This window comes from Nematolebias whitei, chromosome 19 (assembly GCF_014905685.2).
Source record: "Nematolebias whitei isolate Nwh7 chromosome 19, NemWhi1, whole genome shotgun sequence".
Lineage (NCBI taxonomy): Eukaryota > Metazoa > Chordata > Actinopteri > Cyprinodontiformes > Rivulidae > Nematolebias > Nematolebias whitei.
In genome coordinates, this window is record NC_056516.1 from 15310118 (window position 1) to 15322481 (window position 12364).

A 12364-nucleotide genomic window follows, 5' to 3' on the forward strand; every position below is an offset into this window, starting at 1 on the left:
GCAGGACTTCAAGTACTTGGGGTCCACTGTCCAGGAAAATGAGAAGTGTGGTAAAGAAGTGAAAAAGAGAGTCCAGGCAGGATGGAGTGGACGGAGAAAAGTTTCAGAAGTGATTTGTGACAAAAGGGTGTCAGCAAAGGTCAAAGGAAAAGTTTAAAAGACAGTGGTGAGACCAGCTATGTTGTATGGTCTGGAAACAGAGACATGGACAAAAAAGACCGGATACAGAACTGGAAGTAGCAGAAATGAAGATGTTGAGATTCTCTTTAGGAGTGACCCCTGAAGAGGGAAAAGCCGAAAGAAAAAGAAGATCCGAGAAGTATTCACAGTGCATCATTTTTTCTACATGTTGTTATCTTACAGCCTTATTTCTAATTGTATTAAATTAATCTCTTTCCTTAAAATTCGACACAAAATACCCCATTAAGACAATGTAAAAATTAAATATATTTTTTTGATTTTTACTAATTTATTAAGAATAGAAAACTAAGAAATCATATTTACTTAAGTATTCACAGTCTTTTTAAATAATTTGTTGATCCACTTTTGGCAGCCATTACAGGCTCCAGTCTTTTTGAATAGGATGCCACAAGCTGAGCACACCTATGTTTAGAAAGTTTGTCCCATTCTTCTTTGCAATACTTCTCAAGCTCCATCAGGTTGGATGGGAGACATCTTTGAAGCCCTTTTCAGGTATCTCTAGAGATATCCTGATGCATTCTCAATAATCCAGGTGGAAAAATCCAAAAAAGTTCAATCTGGTCTTCTGGACATTCAAGACATTCAGACTGAGGAAGTCTCTTGGATGAGAGACGAAACGTTTCTAGATTTCTTTTGCTTTGTTTTGCTTTTGTTTTTTTGAATGTCCAGAGGACCAGATTGAACTTTTTTGGATATCTCTAGAGATGTTCAACTAGATTCAAATCTGGACTCTGGCTTGGCCTCTCCAGGACATTCACAAAGTCGTCCTGAAGCCACTCCTTTGAGATCTGAGCCCCTCCAAAACCTTCACAGAGGTCCTGAAGCCACTCCTGTGAGATCTGGGCCATGTGCTTTAGGTCGTTGTCCTGCTGAAAAATGAACCGTTGCCCCAGTCTGAGGTCAAGAACGCTCTGGAGCAAGTTTTCATCCAGGGTGTCTCTGTACAGTGCCTTGCAAAAGTTTTTGGCCCCCTTGAACTTTTCAACCTTTTGCCACATTTCAGGTTTCAAATATAAAGATATAACATTTTAATTTTTTGTGAAGAATCAACAACAAGTGGGACACAATCGTGAAGTGGAATGAAATTTATTGGATGTGTCAAACTTTTTTAACAAATAAAAAACTGAAAAGTGGGATGTGCAATATTATCCGGCCCCCTTGCATTAATACTTTGTAGCACCGCCTTTTGCTGCAGTTCCAGCTGCAAGTCTCTTGGGGTTTGTCTCTATCAGTTTTGCAGATGGAGAGACTGAAATTCTGCCCATTCTTCCTGCAAAACAGCTCGAGCTCAGTGAGTTTGGATGGAGAACGTTTGTGAACAGCAGTCTTCAGCTCTTTCCACAGATTCTTGATTGGATTCAGGTCTGGACTTTGACTTGGCCATTCCAACACCTGGATACGTTTATTTGTGAACCATTCCATTGTAGATGTGTCTTTATGTTTTGGATCATTGTCTTGTTGGAAGATAAATCTCCGTCCCAGTCTCAGGTCTCTTGCAGACTCAAACAGGTTTTCTTCCAGAATGGTCCTGTATTTGGCCCCATCCATCTTCCCATCAATTCTGACCATCTTCCTTGTCCCTGCTAATGAAAAGCAGGCCCAAACCATGATGCTGCCACCACCATGTTTGACAGTGGGGATGGTGTGTTCAGGGTGATGAGCTGTGTTGCTTTTATGCCAAACATATCGTTTTGCATTATGGCCAAACAGTTGGATTTTGGTTCCATCTGACCAGAGCACCTTCTTCCACATGTTTGGTGTGTCTCCCAGGTGCTTGTGACAAACTTTAAACAACACTTTTTATGGATATCTTTGAGAAATGGCTTTCTTCTTGCCACTCTTCCATAAAGGCCAGCTTTGTGCAGTGTATGACTGATTGTTGTCCTATGGACAGACTCTCCCACCTCAGCTGTAAATCTCTGCAGTTCATCCAGAGTGATCATGGGCCTCTTGGCTGCATCTCTGATCAGTCTTTTCCTTGTTCGAGATGTAAGTTTAGAGGGACGGCCGGGTCTTGGTAGATTTGCAGTGGTCTGATACTCCTTCCATTTCAATTTGGTTGCTTGAACAGTGCTCCTTGGGATGTTTAAAGCTTGGGAAATCATTTTGTATCCAAATCTGGCTTTAAACTTCTCCACAAAAGTATCTCGGACCTGCCTGGTGTGTTCCTTGGTCTTCATGATGATCTCTGCACTTTGAACAGAACCCCGAGACTATCACAGAGCAGGTGCATTTATATGGAGACTTGATTACACACAGGTGGATTCTATTAATCATCATCGTCATTTGGGACAACATTGGATCATTCACAGATCCTCACTGAACTTCTGGAGTGAGTTTGCTGCACTGAAAGTAAAGGGGCCGAATAATATTGCACGCCCCACTTTTCAGTTTTTTATTTGTTAAAAAAGTTTGGCACATCCAATAAATTTCATTCCACTTCACGATTGTGTCCCACTTGTTGATTCTTCACAAAAAATTCAAATTTTATATCTTTATGTTTGAAGCCTGAAATGTGGCAAAAGGTTGAAAAGTTCAAGGGGAGCGAATACTTTCGCAAGGCACTGTACATTGCTGCAATCTTCTTTCCCTCTATCCTGACTAGTCTGCCAGTTCCTGCTGCTGAAAACCATCCTCATAGCATGATGCTGCCACCACCATGCTTCATTGTAAGGATGGTATTGGACTGGTGATAAGCTGTGCATGGTTTCCTCCAAACATGATGCTTGGCATTCACCCCAAAGAGTTCAATCTTTGTCTCATCAGACCAGAAAATTTTGTTTTTCCTGGTCTAAGAGTCCTCCAGGTGTCTTTTGTCAAACTCCAGACAGGCTGCCATTTTCCTTTTATTAAGGAGTGGCTTTCGTCTGGCCACTCTACCATAAAGACCTGATTTGTGGATTGTTGCAGAGATGGTTGTTCTTCTGGAAGGTTCTACTCTCTCCACAGAGGAACGCTGGAGCTCTGACAGAGTGACCATTGGATTCTTGGTCACCTTCCTGACTAAGGCTCTTCTCCCCCGATCGTTCAGTTTAGATGGCCGGCCAGCTCTATGAAGAGTCCTGGTGGATCCAAACTTCTTCCATTTATGAATGCTGGAGGCCATTATGCTCATTTGGACCTTCAAAGCAGCAGAAATTTGTATGTATCCTACCCCAGATTTGTACCTCAACACAATCCTGTCTCGGAGGTCTACAATTTCTTTGACTTCATGCTTGGTGTTTATGCTCTGACATGCACTGTCAGCTGTGGGACTTTCTATAGACAGGTGTGTCTTTCCAAATCAAGTCCAATCAACTGAATTGACCACAGGTGGACTCCATTTAAGTTGTAGAAACATCTCAAGGATGATCAGTGGAAACAGGATGCATCTGAACTCAATTTGGAGCTTCATGGCAAAGGCTGTGAATATTTAATGTGATTTCTTAGTTTTCTATTTTTAATAAATTTACTAAAATCTAAAAAAAAAAATCTTTATTCACATTGTCATAATGGGGTAAAGTATTGTTTGTAGAATTTTGAGGAAAAAGATTAATTAAATACAATTTGGAATAAGGCTGTAACATAACAAAATTTGTAAAAAGTGAAGCGTTGTGAACAGTAGTGGCCATTTTAGATTTTGAAATGGCAACCCAATTTTTGACCCTGACCTTTCTTATGCCTAGATGCAGCAACACACCAATACTGAAGTTGGCACGTTGCATATTTATCAAGTTATCCAGCTCACAAGATAAACAGACGTATGTGATGATAGCAGTCCTGGATTTTTATCTGGCAACCCAATTTTATAAGGGACCTTTTGTATGCCAAGATGCAGTTACACACCAAAATAGAAGTTGGTACCTCACTTGTTTTTCAAGTTTTCATGATCACAACATGAATAGACGGACGGTATTTCCCATTCCCCCTCTTCATGCCGCAAAGGGGGACAAAAACTAGGACAGCAATGCCCCAGCCTAATGCCATCTTGGACTATCAGAGCCTTAATAATTCAAAGAAGAAACAATTACAAAATATGGACACTAATTTTATTCTTGCATGTGTTTCCCTCAAACAACTCACTCGATATGGTGTTTGTAGGGAAAACCCAGCCCCCTTGACACAGTTCTTCTCTCATCACCTGACCACTGATAGACATTCAGCACTTTGCATTGCACCTCTGAAGCAGCAGCTTTTGGCAACATAACTGGGTTGGGCATGCTAAAAGTGGAGGCGGTGTAAGCTGCTCCAGATAAGAGCAGCCTCTGTGCTTGTAAGTGAAAAGAATGATGAGAGGAGTTCTCACTAAGATTTGTGCTTTATGACCATTTTGTTTGTCCTGGAAAAGCCTAAACAGATTATTAGTGCTCCACTGTGTTATTGGCTGCATAAAAAAAGCTAATATAAAAATCTGTTCTCGTATCTGTGTGTGTGAACTTCAGGCTGTAGATGTTTGTCACAACAAGGGTGAAACAGACGAGCAGATTGTTGTTTACTCCATCTGGCTGGCTCTATTGATGCATGATTGCTTCTGTTTCTGTGCACTGTTATTCTGGCATTTTTATGCTTTTGTATGCATGGAATATCAATTTCCTTCTTAGATGCATGTGTTTGTAATATGTCCTATGCAATTAAAAACAAATGCATATATGTACATCTTGAAATGTTGTTTATGCTGAGAAGTGTTTATAGACTTTACTGTAATATTAATTAAAGAGGGAAATGCGTAAAAATGTGCACTTTGAAGCATCATAAAGACATGTTAAGACACAAAAGGCAACTATACTTTGTTTCTTGTTTTTAGACGTTGTGCTTCGAGTCCTGGGAGTTTTCTCAAAGTGTGACCCTCCAGATTTTAAACTAAGTGAGTTGCTCCTTTTATGGGAGTACAACACTTAAGGAGCCTATGTCAAATAAAATAGAATAAAAACAACATTAAACACGAGAAGCAGGTCTCAGGGTTCAGTTTTACACAGTATACGATGCAGTTTTGAATCTAACCCCCAGACAAATAGATGGTGATTTGCAACTTTTAACATGTGACATGTTGCCAGATATGTCACATGTATCTGGCATATTATTATTTGTATCATACTGTATGAGACCTTGTTGTGAATGACATCCAGTTGTCACACTCAAGCTACATCAATGCCATGAGTACTTATGGTATGTGGCCTACAACTGGCTCAGATTTAATTTGATATTTGAAATTGTGCATGTGGTCCAGGCTAACAAAAAGTGTGTTTTCACTCCTGGAGTCTTTTTTTAGGAACCAGGGTAGTGTTTACCCCTGTTGTTTCCAATGCAGGAACCAGGGCCAAACCAAATTTCCAGAGTAGAATTTTAACCCAGAGAACACCCCCTGGTAGGAAGATACTACCTTAGAAATTACCAAGAACTGGAGGAGCAATAAACATTTCCAACTGGTTGAGCCCACTGGATTCCTAATAACAATATGATAGAAATATGCTGAGGTAAGCTACCTGTTGTTGTGGCTGTCAAGGGAATGTATAATATTTGCACTCAGCATGCTTCATAAATTTATTTTATTAATGCATTTTATGCACTGTTCTTTTACTGTTATTGTGAATGATATTAAAATGCTCCATGTTCCTTACTCTATGTAATCATCAGTCTTCATGTGACCAGTCAGTAAAGAGACGGCAAGAGATAATATTTATTATCCTCAAGGTTTGATTGATATGATTACAGTCATGTGGTTCCAGACAACTTGGGAACTGTTTGGCTCTCAGATACCTCTCGCTCCTGACTGCAGCTGGGTTCTAACAGCTGGACAGGGTGGAGAGGGGCCTGAGCTGGAAGTTTCAACAAAACTGACTTTTTTTTTTCACTTCAGTAAGTCAGAACGGGTCATAATCTCAGACAAGTACTAATAAGTTGTACTTGTAAATGCATTGATCTTCTGTATCTGCTGGCTGTTCTATAGCTTTGAAATAAATCTGATGAAGTCTACACCTGATTGTTTTGGGAATCTCTTTTATCCATGACTGACTACGACTGTTAATACAGAGACCTCAGAGTAGAACCTGAAAGTTGAAGTAGGAGGAAAACAAGCTTCCTTATTAGCAAGTTGTATGCCCCGCCCCTCCATGTTAATGAATACCGGTAGTTCCATCCATCCATCCATCTATTATTTTTTACCCGCTTCTTCCATTTTGGGTCACGGGGGTCACCGGTGCCCATGTCCAGCAATCACTGTGCGAGGGGCGGGGTACACCCTGGACAGGTCTCCAGTCCATCACAGAGACACATAGAGACAAACGAGACAAACAACCATTCACTCTGTCACTCACACCTAGAGACAATTTAGAGTTACCAATCAGTCTAACATGCATGTTTTTGGTCTGTGGGAGGAAACCGGAGTACCCGGAGAAAACCCACGCATGCACGGAGAGAACATGCAAACCACCCAGAAAGGCCCCCGGACCAGGATTTGACTCCTGTTGATTCACGTTTCCTACCTTGCTATTATATACTCAAGTATTAATTTTAAATTCGTTTAGCTGTATTTTACTTATTCTGAAAAGATATAACAAGATAGTTCATTTGACACAACAATTATGTGCAGAAGAGAAGGCAGAACTTAAAGCCCCACAGACTATTTCCAAAAATACAACATAGCAGTACATACATCAGATGCTGCTGACTTTATTCCTTAACATTTACAGAATGTGGGGACAGGAAGTCTATAATGTAAACACTCTACATGTTGGACCATCACATCACTTCAGCAGGAGACAAAATACGTCATATAGGATGACTTCATTCATGTAAAACACCATGTATATTATGGCAGTGGGTTTTTTACAGGCCCATTTGGAGAAAGAAAATTGTTTGTGCACCCCCAAGACCCGTGCTGTAAAACCAAATTTTGACAATGAATGAAATACTTAAGTATTCACTATGTGAACTAAGATCTTTAAAATCTAATCCCTTTAAGTGAAATAAAGTCATTTTAAAGTAGAGGTTTGTCAATCTGATGAATGAAAATGACATTATTAAGATATTTTGATTATCTGTGCTACAATTTTCAAAATATCACCCTTTTGTTTCTAACAAAGCAATTAAAAAGCCAATAAGTATAATGGCTGTTTATTTAAAAACATTATTTTACAAACTTTTGGGTGGCTCAAAGTAACTGAACAAAACTGAAACACAAGAGGAACCTACAGATATTTATGACAAACAACAAACATGGGAAACAGACACTTTCACAAAAAGAACATTGTGAGTTTTTCAGAAAAAAATAAAAGTGAAACTGAGAAACACCTTCGCTATATTAATGGGCATACAAATAAATGTTGTTTGATGTTAATATTGTTCGCTTCCAAGAACCAAAGTTGCAGAAACAGTGAGACTCCAACAGGCTGAGTACCCATCAGCAGCATCAGAACACATTTTGGTACAACACCTGTGCGCAGCAAGATAAAACAAAGTGAGCTTTAAGGTGTGGAGCAGAACTCACCTCAGCTGGGTTGACCTGAAGCTTTAATGCAATAACTATGTGAAGAACATCTCCCCCGTATGTTTATTAAAACACAATGTTATCTCAGTTTAGAGATCCATGAATAAAAGCCTTGATTTTAGCAGTAACAAACCTCTTTATTGTACAAACTTCCATTCTGGTAAAAAGGAAAACAACAAATATCCGTCCATTAACTTTTACCCGCTTCTTCCATTTTGGGGGTCGCTGGTGCCCATGTCCAGCAATCACTGTGTGAGGGGCGGGGTACACCTGGACAGGTTGCAAGTCCATCACAGGGCCAAAAGAAATAAATAAAATGATCAAATATAATAATAGAAAGATTTTCTGTTTGTTGTTTTGCGCATCCCCAAAATAAATCCAGGTTGCGATGAAAGATTGAAGCATTAGTACCTCCTGCTACTTGTTTTGACCTTGGGAAAAAAAAAAAAAAAAACATTTAGCAACTGAGAACTTGTGGATCCATCCATTATCTTTTACCCACTTATTCCATTTTGGGTCACGGGGGTCGCCGGTGCCCATGTCCAGCAATCACTGTGCGAGGGGCGGGGTACACCCTGGACGGGTCGCAAGTCCATCACAGGGACACATAGAGACAAACGAGACAAACAACCATTCACTCTCTCACTCACACCTAGGGACAATTTAGAGTTACCAATCAGCCTAACATGCATGTTTTTGGTCTGTGGGAGGAAACTGGAGCACCCGGAGAAAACCCACGCATGCACCGAGAGAACATGCAAACTCCACCCAGAAAGGCCCCCGGACCGGGGTTTGAACCAAGGACCTGCTCGCTGAGAGGCAGCAGCTCTACCAGTTGCGCCACCGTGCTGTCAACTTGTGGATCAGGGTGAATATTTACCAAAGTAAAAATGTTCCGGGTCCACATTGAAAATGTGCCTATTGATCCTAACGACACTCAGCAGGCAGGGGAAGGAATGTGACTGAGCATTAATACTTTCTTGCATCAAAACTGGAGCTAAAGATCAAAGCCACTTTCAACCATGCCCTTACAGTTTCCACCCCTAGGTTACTGCCATGGCAGGGCGCTCATCTCTTCCATGGGGTGGGGAGTGGAAGGAAAGGGAAACGGAGGGCTCTGTAATTTTTTACGTAGCGCATCTGTATTGCGCACCGCTAGCTTAGTGCCGGCAGTTGTCGACGAGGGGGTGAGGGTGGGGGGTTAGTGGAGGACTGAGATGACTTCTGTTGTGACTTGGTGCTGTATAAAGAAACTGAACTGAATTGACAGTTCGATAGGCAGGCCGCTCGGTTCTGTTGGCAGGGCAGGGTGCACTCCTTGTATAATGGTAGGGGAAACACTGCCTTAATTATCAAAGTTTATGCTCAATAATCCAGGTAGAAAAATCCAACAAAGTTAAGCCAGGTCCTCTGGACGGTTTCTTTTTCTTGAAACGTGAAATGAAAGACGAAACATTTCAACAAAAACTAACTGTCCAGAGGACCTGACTTAACTTTGTTGAAATTTGTTGATTCTTTGACAAAGACTCACCAGGACTCTTGGACGCCATCTTCTCCGACTCTTTTGGCGTTCTGAAGAGCACGGGCTGGCTGGGGGGGCTGCTTCCTCCCATGCTAATGCTCTGAACATGGACGATGTACTCAGTGTCCTCGTCCAGATCCCACAATGCACAGGAGCGTGTGGTGGTGTTCACCTCCTGGATGAACCTCAACATGCGCACATCCTTCTTCTGCGACAGCACAGGAACCAGACAGAAATGTTGATATTAGAAGGTTTTGTTGGAAAAGCAAGCATCTAATAAACTGTTTAATTCACAAGCTTTAAACTACAGTCTGGGTTCTCAAGACAAAACCATTTTTCTCCAGCTCATCAAAAATATATTAGGTTTTATAAGGTGTACTTTTCTGTAGGGGAGTCCAATTTTCCCTGTTAGGGTTTGGTTTGTGTTAGAGTAAACACTTCTGTCTTTCTGGTTAATGGTTGGGAAAAAAGCTCTGATAAACCCTTTTGGGCTTTTTTCCTTCAATATAATTAAGCCCAAGGAAGCAGAGTTTGTCTCAGGCCAAGTACACTCAGCTGGAAATGCACATTATTTCCCTGCTTGGGCTGCTCACTAAGGTCAATTAGCTTCTACTGGATTAAAGAGTACTGCTCCTTGGGGTACTTTTATTTACCACATAATTAAAGACGGAAATGGCCTAAACCATTAAAACTTTGTGAGAACAAAATGTGCATCTGACAAGTGTCTGAAAGTAGATCTATAGCTTTAAAGGGTTATTTCAGGCATTTTAAACAATGGAAAAGTTAGAAACATTTAATAGCTTACTACAGCAAATGGTAAAGGTGGTCAATATCTTGTTTTGTAAATGTACCTGTTTTTTGAGTGGCTTCAGCTTGGAGAGACATAATTTACTGACAGGACAGATGAGCTAACAGCTAGTTCAGGCACACCTACCTAAGGCCACAGTGGATCGCTGCCGTCTTAAAACCGATCTCAAAAATCTTTTAGGGCTTCAAGCAAACACTCGTTCAAACCTTTACTTTTTATATAAGCTAGGGCACTTTCAGCAGGAAAATACTTTACAATTTCTGATGGATTTTGGTAGGAGAAATCATATTACTCCAGTTTTAGCTTCTCTCCATCAGCTCTCTGTCAAATTCAGAATACGATTCAAAATCTTACTTCTAACCTACAAAGCTCTCAACAACCTAGCTTCATCTTATATTACAGATCTTATTGTTCCATACATTCCTAACAGAGCACTTCACTCTTAGACTGTAGGTTTACTTGTGTTTCCTAGAGTGTCCAAAAAGAAAATGGGAGGCAGATCTTTAAGTTATCAGTCTCCTCTCTTGTGGAACCAACTTCCAGTTTCTGTCCGTGAGGCTGACACATTGTCCAGTTTTAAGACTTTCCTTTTTGATAAATCCTATAGTTAGGGTTGACTTGTTATGCTGCTATAGGCTTAGACTGCTGGAGGACAAACTGACTGCATTTCTCCACTCTGCTGCTGTCTTTACTTGCTCTAGTCTACCTGTTTGTATTTGTAATTAACATATTTTTTGTCTTTCCTCCTATAGAAAGTACACGTGGACCTGTCATTCTGTGTTTGTCTGTTTCTCCTTCCTGTCCTCTCAAACCCAGCCGGTCGAAGCAGATGACCGCTCGTCCTGACCCTGGTTCTGCTGGAGGTTTCTTCCTGTTTAAATTGAGTTTTTCCTTTCCACCGTCTCCTTTGTGCTTGCTCAGGATGGGAGACTGAGATGAAGTGAAGATTAAACACAATCTGCTGCTTCCTTAGATCAACAACTTTACTACTTAGCTTTTATAATGTGATTGTTTTGTGCCACGCTATGAGACAACTTCTGTTGTGATTTGGCGCTATATAAATGAACTGAATTGAATTGTTGAAGTCACCGAGTGCAGTAATGTGAAAGTGACATAACATTTTACATAACTGCATTTGCATAAAAAGCAATAAAAGTTTGGATATTAGTGTTTTACTGTGGCAAAATGTGTTTGAACTGTGTTCCACTTGAAATTGTACCAATATTATATATATATATATAATACAATGTTATTATAAAAGTACAACCAAAATGCCTTCAGCTCTTTCATTTATCAACATAATTTTGTGCAAAACTCTTTTCTAAAAGTGGGAGGACATGCATGCAGTCAAGGAATGTGAGGCCTTTCATTAGGATTTGTCACCCAAACTCACATAAACGCACATTTAACATCCTCAAAGGTACCTGTTGAGTGATGGCAAAGCCAATGACGGGGTCGCCCTCCAAGATTTCCCACGTCACCATGGCCGAGTTCACCTCAAGTTCTCTGATGGTCACATTGAGCGGAGCTGACAGCAGAGCGTCTAAACACAAACAACAATATTCAATTTAATTTAATTTAAAATTAAAATGTTTAATTCCCACACTTTGAAGTCGATATAACAGATCCTTCAAAGGTGATCATAACTTATATTCTCCTCACAATCACTCCTTCTCTTCCAGCTCCTTGTTGTCTTGTTCCATCAGCCCACCTTCCCTGAGAGCATCTCTTCACCTCCCACAAATGAAGCCTTCTGCCTTCATTAATCCAGGCCTCATTAACCACACTCAAGTCTGTTTCCCTCAAGAATGTGCTTTATCTTCTTTGTTCTTGTTTTCAATTCTCTTTCACATTTTCCTCACCGTTTGCTGTCTCGTGCACTCAAATCTCACTTGTGGGACTTTATTCACTTTCTCTACAACTGTTCTCCAAGTCTGTTTAAAGAAAAAACAAATGTCATATCATTATCAGGACATGATGGCTCAGTTGGTGGAGCTGTTGCCTCTCAGCAAGAAGGTTGCTGGTTCAAATCCCCATCATGGAACGTTCTGGGTGGAGTTTGCATGTTCTCTCCGTGCTGCGTGAGTTTTCTCCAGGTACTCCGGTTTTCTCCCACAGATCAAAAACATGCATGTTAGACTGATTGGTAACTCTAAATTGTCCCTAGGTGTGAGTGAGAGAGTGAATGGTTGTTTGTCTCTATGTGTCCCTGTGATGGACTGGAGACCTGTCCAGGGTGTACCCTGCTTCTCGCACAGTGATAGCTGGATACGGACACCAGTGACCCATGCGACCAAAAAAAGGAAGAAGCTGGTAAAGATGATGGATGGATGGATGGATGGATGGATGGATGGATGGATGGATGGAT

General features: G+C 40.8%; 1 protein-coding gene across 1 annotated transcript in view; it reads right to left on the reverse strand.

Annotated features, from left to right (window-relative positions):
• The window catches only part of fndc5b (fibronectin type III domain containing 5b), a 50226-nt gene that overhangs the window by 23282 nt on the left and 14580 nt on the right, over positions 1 to 12364 (reverse strand). Inside the window, exons 2-3 of the mRNA XM_037692735.1 lie at positions 11421 to 11539; positions 9198 to 9396 (exon numbers count right to left, since the gene is read on the reverse strand). Of these exons, the coding sequence (XP_037548663.1) occupies positions 9198 to 9396; positions 11421 to 11539 (318 nt within the window). The remainder of the gene's footprint in view (positions 1 to 9197; positions 9397 to 11420; positions 11540 to 12364) is intronic.